At 40.0% G+C, this 6,509-nt stretch overlaps 1 protein-coding gene across 1 annotated transcript in view; it reads right to left on the reverse strand.

The window, feature by feature from the left end:
- The window catches only part of Thsd7a (thrombospondin type 1 domain containing 7A), a gene marked incomplete at its 5' end in the record, with an annotated part of 460,951 nt that overhangs the window by 160,033 nt on the left and 294,409 nt on the right, over positions 1-6,509 (reverse strand). Inside the window, 2 exons of the mRNA XM_023701405.1 lie at positions 1,085-1,297; positions 2,549-2,704. Of these exons, the coding sequence (XP_023557173.1) occupies positions 1,085-1,297; positions 2,549-2,704 (369 nt within the window). The remainder of the gene's footprint in view (positions 1-1,084; positions 1,298-2,548; positions 2,705-6,509) is intronic.

The following is a 6,509-nucleotide window of genomic DNA, read 5'->3' on the forward strand; positions in this document are numbered from 1 at the left end:
ATATATATATAATTGAATTTCAACTTCAGGCACCAGCTCAGATATTGCCTAGCCCACATAGGCCCTGGACAAAGGAGAGGCTGTATGCTTCAAAGTCAAAAAGCTAATTTTTCAGTAACACTAGCTTCTGTCAGTCTTCTGCCCCAGAGAACATCTTTCTTTCCTACTGAACAGTGACTGAGTCACAGGAGGCAATGATTCTGCTTGCTGGAAGAAAATAGGATGGGAGGATTTATGACATTACCAGATGTTCCAGTAGCCCAGAGGGGGCAGCAGGAAGGGACTGCATATGCCGTAAACAGCATAAACTGTCAAACCATGAGACCCTGGGGGTTACTGCCTGTAATTCTCTGATGTGCAGAGTTGTATGATTTGAGAGTTAGCAGGACTCCAAAAAGAACTTGTCTAGAGATTTTAAACCATGTGTGTGTATGTGTGTGGGGCTTTGATTTGGGGTGGGATTCCTATGGTTCTTAAATATGACTCAGAGATTGCTAAGCATAAGGGGTTCTCTCCCAAATCATAGCAGCACTCCTGGAAAGAATGTAAAAGTCTTACATGTAAAAGGATAAATAACAATGGAATATTGTGTTCCAGAAAATTAGATATAAAATACTAAATCATTACGCGGTTGGGGAAGACCCAGCAATTACAACCCTTCTAAACTTGTATTTCTTTTCCTGAGGTAAATAAGACAATATCACTTAGGAAACTGGTACATTTCCTTGTTGCTTTTGATTCAATACATTCTGCCCTGATTATGGTTTCGTTTTACTCCATGTTGTCTGTGTTCAAATTTAAAGGCACACCTATGACTGTTCATGGAATCTCTCCAGTGCCACCATGTGACAGATGTCAGGGGGGAGGGGGAGAAGTAAAGAGGGAGGGAGGGAGAGAGAGAGAGAGAGAGAGAGAGAGAGAGAGAGAGAGAGAGAGAGACCGAGTGAGACAGAGAGAGACAGATGATAGAGAAATAGATACCTAAATAGAACCAATTAAGAGAAAAAAAAATTAGCTAAGTTAACACCACATTTGCAAGGTTAAATGCAGTTTTATAAAACGGTGGCAGGTCTATCTATCTTACCATCACTGTTGATGCACACAGCCTCTTGAACCTGTGTGCCTGGGCCACACTCCTTTCCATTATCTGGCTCGCAGTCTCCAAGCCTCACCGGCTTCCAGTCATAGCAGGATGGCTCTTCACAGGGAATGGCTTCCAGTAAGTGAGGGCAGTTCCCAGTCCCCCCGGAACCTCCCGTGGGCTCATTGGTAATGCGCCGCTTCCTCAGTTTGAAGCCTGAGTCATTGGGGAAAAGAAAGCATTTCCTGTCAACAGCTCTTTCAGAAAGCTGAGTGAAACTCAGAGTGGGTGCCAGACGAGGGCACAGGGCAGAAAAGTCATTTCTGCCTTGAATCACTAGGGTATGCATCCCCAAGTCATAGCTTAACCTGAACTGTGAACCATTCAGCAAATGAATAAATGAACGAATGCAGAGAAGAGTGTATTTTGGTTTCAGCCTTCTACAAAATAAAAAAGTCTTATAGCTCTCATGTTCTACATCAGGCTTAGGATGCAGATGGACAGCATAGAGATAGAAAATATAGAGAATCATTAAGGTATCAATAAAAAACTATTCAGAGATAGGATCAGGTGGATGAAAGTGATTGAGTTCTCATTCTTCAGCACAGTTACATGGTTGAATCTGGAAAACGAAGTTCTGAGATGTTGGAAGCTTGCAGGAAATGATCTTTGTGAGCCTGCATTGAATTTTCTCTCAGGAAATCTGAACTCAGAACCTCAACTATCTGGGCACAATGATCACCATTCAGAGTTCTGCTATATGCTTTTTAATAATGCCCGAGCAGTGTCTCTTTGACAATGTAAAGCAAAATTAATAAATGTATTAATGCTAAGAGAGCATATTAGAATTATTACAGGCTGTCCTTTGAAACAAAATGGAAAAACAAATTAAGAGACGGTGTCAATCTAGTTCACCATACCACACAGCAAAATAAACCATTATATTTATTTCACTTTATTCATATGTGTCATTTTGTGAATTAAAGATAACAAAATTTAAAAAAAAGATTGCTACCTTTGAAGCAACAAAGAGCTATGATCACTGTCACTGCCCATAGTTCAGGCCTTGAATGACTTGTTTATTTCCTCCTTGATTCTTCAAAGACAATCTCGGGGGCAACTATTGTTACATCCCTTTTATAGGTTACAGTAAATAAGATAAGGAGCAGAGGAGAGTTGCCCATGCATGTCAGTCTGGGACATCTCACCCTCATCAGGGCACTTAAGTGCCCCAAGTCTTCTTTATCTTGTTACCTAACCAATCAAGCACTTCCTTATGTGCATCCATTTTAATCTCCTGGTACTATCACCAGGGTAGGTTTATTCATTCTTTGAGATCTATATGCTGGAAAAGAGCCCTTCTGGAAAATACTATAAACAATCACAAGGAACGCGGAAATCACTTTTTTAAATTCGTGACCTGACTCAACCTCTGCGTTTCAGATATGGAGTAGTACTGTTACGTACCTTTTTTGCCTTGCTGGTCATTGCAGTTCTCGTAAGTACAAGGTCCCCAAGCTGACCAGGGTGAAACCTCACATTCGATTGGACAGGGAATGTGGCACAGCCGTGTGCTGTTAGGTACAGGGCCAGTGCATAATTTGGAGTCCACTGGTTTTGAGGCTGTTTGGAGAAAAATATAGGTATTTCTTAAGAATTAAAAGTCAATGCTATAGTCATTAATACAATTTTTTTAAGTATGGAAAACTGTTTAAAATGTCCCACCAAGATATTTTCCAACACTTCTCAGGCACTTTTTTTTTTAAGTTCCTGGGAATAAAAAGAAGATGTATAGGAAAGACACAATATAATATAGTCAAAGAAAACTGAGCTTGAAAATGTTTATCAGCTTTCTCACTGATTATGGATGCTATTAATAAAGCCAAATGTAACTTTCCTAGTCACAAAAATAATGCTTAAGTTGAACTCTAAAGTTCTGTAGTTAGAGTCTAAAAAAGTGGAGTCTAATTTAGAGGCCTGAACCCAGCAGGAAGATGTGGGAGGGAAAAGGGTGAATTTAATTGGTCTGGGAGCAACCTAGAGGATCAGCAGAGGATACTTCTGGGTGTACTTGGGTAGTTCAAAGAGAGGTGGCTTGTGGGATATACCTGTCTCTGGCCTCTTCCTCTCTGGTGCCGTTGCCATGTTCTGCTTTCTGCCCACCATGAACAACTAAGCTTCTTTTCTCCACCGTAACCATCTGATATGATGCCCCTGTCTTGGAGTCAGCCTGCCATAAAGGGTCCTCCAAAACCATGAGCCAAGTTATTTCTCCTTCTTTAAATTGTGGTTTTCAGGTGTTGGGTTCCAATGGTGAAAAGTAGACCAATAGGGAGGGGTAACATGGCTTTAATACATAGGAAGAGAAAGTCCACTCCATTGTTTTTTTGGGGGAATGGACTGCTGTCCCTGTTGTGCATGAGCCTAAATGGCACCACATGGACATGAGCAAAGAGGGGCAGCTCTGCCTACTTCTAGATTTATGACTCACTCAGTGTGTTCTGAAAAATTTCCAAAACATATTATCTTCGTATGTAATACAAATCTAAACTGCCAAGGAAACTAATTTATAATTATCTCATTTTTTTAAGTTGACCAATGAACTGTGGGTAAATGTTTGTGCCTGCTTCTCTTCTTTTCTATTTTGATGGCTGAAGTTTGGCGCGTTGGCTCACACATACATTGGACAGGTGATGCCAAAACATAGCCACAGTTCTGGGTAGAGATCTGGTTAATAATGATCAAGAGAGGAAGATATTTAAAATAAATGGAGAACAGAAGGTGACTTGTATATTATTTACTTAGCTTACCAGCTATGTTATAACTATAATTATCTCTGTTGCAGAGAGAGAGAGAGAGAGAGAGAGAGAGAGAGAGAGAGAGAGAGAGAGAGAGAGAAGTATATGTCTTAGTCAGTTATTTGCTGTCATAAAAGTGAGGTCCAGACAGATGGTGGTTGCCACCTGGTGTGCAATATGGTAATGGATGGTTACATGGTGAACATTCACAGGATCTTGGCTCCAGCCAGCACCCAGGCCCTGCAGGTCAGTGGGACTTCCCATTGGTCCACTGGATCCTCGTTCTAGACAGCACACAGGCCAGGCATGGTGTAGAACGTCCTCCATCAGACAGGCCTGGTATGGAACCCTGAAGCAGAACTCCCTGCAGAGGGGCTAGAGGCAAGATCCACCCAGCTGATATAGAAGCAGAAATCTTGCCAGAGTGGCACAGCGGGTTCACTTCCGAAGGATGCAGCAGGAAGAAATGGAGCACAGCAGCCAGACCCAAGACACATCCATATGCACAAGTTTAAACCTGGTAGATCCAGACCTGGTGCTAAGGTAATAACTCTACTAAATCTCTACACCAAAGGTCAGAAGACAGTACTATGCAAAAAGACAAAGAGAAGGAACAAAATGCATTATCAGGCCCTGAGCCCACCCAGAACAAATGCAGGAGACAATACAATAGAAGAAATTGGAAATCACATACCTGAAATCTCTGAAATAATAGCATCTGAAGTAAAGAAACAACTGCAGAAAAGGATACAGGAAATCTTATCAGAAATAATCTCTGAAGGGGCCAGGAAGATGGCTCAGTAGAATAAGTGCTTGCCTGGCAAGCACAAGGGTCTGAGTTCAATCCCCAGTTTCTCAAAACAAACAAACAAACAAATAAGCAAACAAACAAAAAACTGAAATAATTTCTGAAGTAAAAAATAAATGATAACTGTAATGAAAGAAGTATGAAGTGCTTCTAAAGAAGACACTGATAAAAACAACAGAGGAGAGTAGAAAAATGATGGACTCCTTGAATGAGCAATATAGGAAAGAAATAGAATGCATGAAGCAGATTCAAAGTGATATACAGGAAATTAAAACCTCAGTCACAAGCTGGCAAAACCATTTGAATGAAAGTGAAAATAGACTTTCAGATCTTGAAGACACCATTGTAGCTAGTGAAAAGGTAAGAAAAAATATCTCTTAAAAACAACTAGGATGGGGCTGGAGAGATAGCTCAGTAGAATGAGCACTTGCCTGGCAAGTGCAAGGTCCTGAGTTCAATCCCCGGTACTGTAAAACAAAACAAAACAACTGGGATGCAGGAAAAAATAATTCAACATCTGCAAGATGATGCAAAGATGAACCATGTAAGACTAATAGGCATCAATGAGAAGAAAGGAAACATACAAATGATATAAAAAGAATATGGGCAGGGGCTGGTGAGATGGCTCAGTGGTCTAAAGCACCTACTTAGAACAGGCTAAGCTAAGGGACCGCGGTTCTAATCCCCCAGCACCACATGCCAGCCAGCCCCGCCCCCTGGTGGGCTGAGCTGGCCACACACACACACACAATAAATAAATAAATAAAACAAATAAATAAAATAGATAAATAAAAAGAACATCTAAAGTCTGGCCCACAGAGTTCTTTCAAACTTAAAAAAAAAAAAGAATATGGGCAGAAGTAATAGCACAAAACTTCCTAAATATAGGGAAACAATCTGACATTTAGGTAACTGAAGCATATAAAACTCCAAATAACACAAACCCAATTAAATCCACAGCCAGCCATATAATAATCAAGATCCAAGAAATTCAGCACAGGAACAGTATACTGAAACCTGGTAGAGAAAAGAAACAGATCACATTTAAAGGAAAACCCCTCAGAATAATGGCAGATTTCTCTTCACAAATCATCAAGTTAAGAAGAGCATGAAACAAAGTACTTCAAGTCTTGCAAGAAAACAAATTCTGATCCAGACTGATATACACTGAAAAACTCTCTTTCAAGTTTGATGGAGAAGTGAAATACTTCTATGAAAAAGAACAACTAAAAAATTTCATGATGACAAAGCCAACCCTACAAGACTACTAAAAGTTTATAGAGAGGGATCAAAATTATCACAATTCCATGAATGAGAATGGAAAGAACCCACAAAATAGGGCAAACAAACATAGGAGAAAAAGAGGTATACAACAGCAGTCTTTCAATTATTCTCTTGTATTCAGCAGCAAAATATTTCCATCAGTACACTCTACAAATGGACTTCTCCTGCACCCTATGGGGCATGATTCTGTCTGGGTCTACAGGGTGGATATCAAGGAAATAGCAGTGGCTCAGTCCCACAAGTGACACCTGGACTTCAGTAAGCATCATGGACCCTATCCATGTCTACCACATACTAAAACTGTGTGTGATAGCCTATCCCCAAACTATTAGAAATGCTGGTCATATATTTGCCATTCCAGTATTTTTGTTATGTTTTATTCTTAGTAATTTTTTATTGTCATGAAAAATTTTTCTTAGTGGATATTTTTGTCTACATTAATCTAATCAAATATTGTGTGAATACACTGAATGGGTCATAGATTTGTATATATGATATACTACATTCTGGCCGCTTAGTTGGACTCACAATTTAATTT

This window comes from Octodon degus, unplaced genomic scaffold, assembly GCF_000260255.1.
Source record: "Octodon degus isolate 3935 unplaced genomic scaffold, OctDeg1.0 scaffold00135, whole genome shotgun sequence".
NCBI classification, from domain to species: Eukaryota; Metazoa; Chordata; class Mammalia; order Rodentia; family Octodontidae; genus Octodon; species Octodon degus.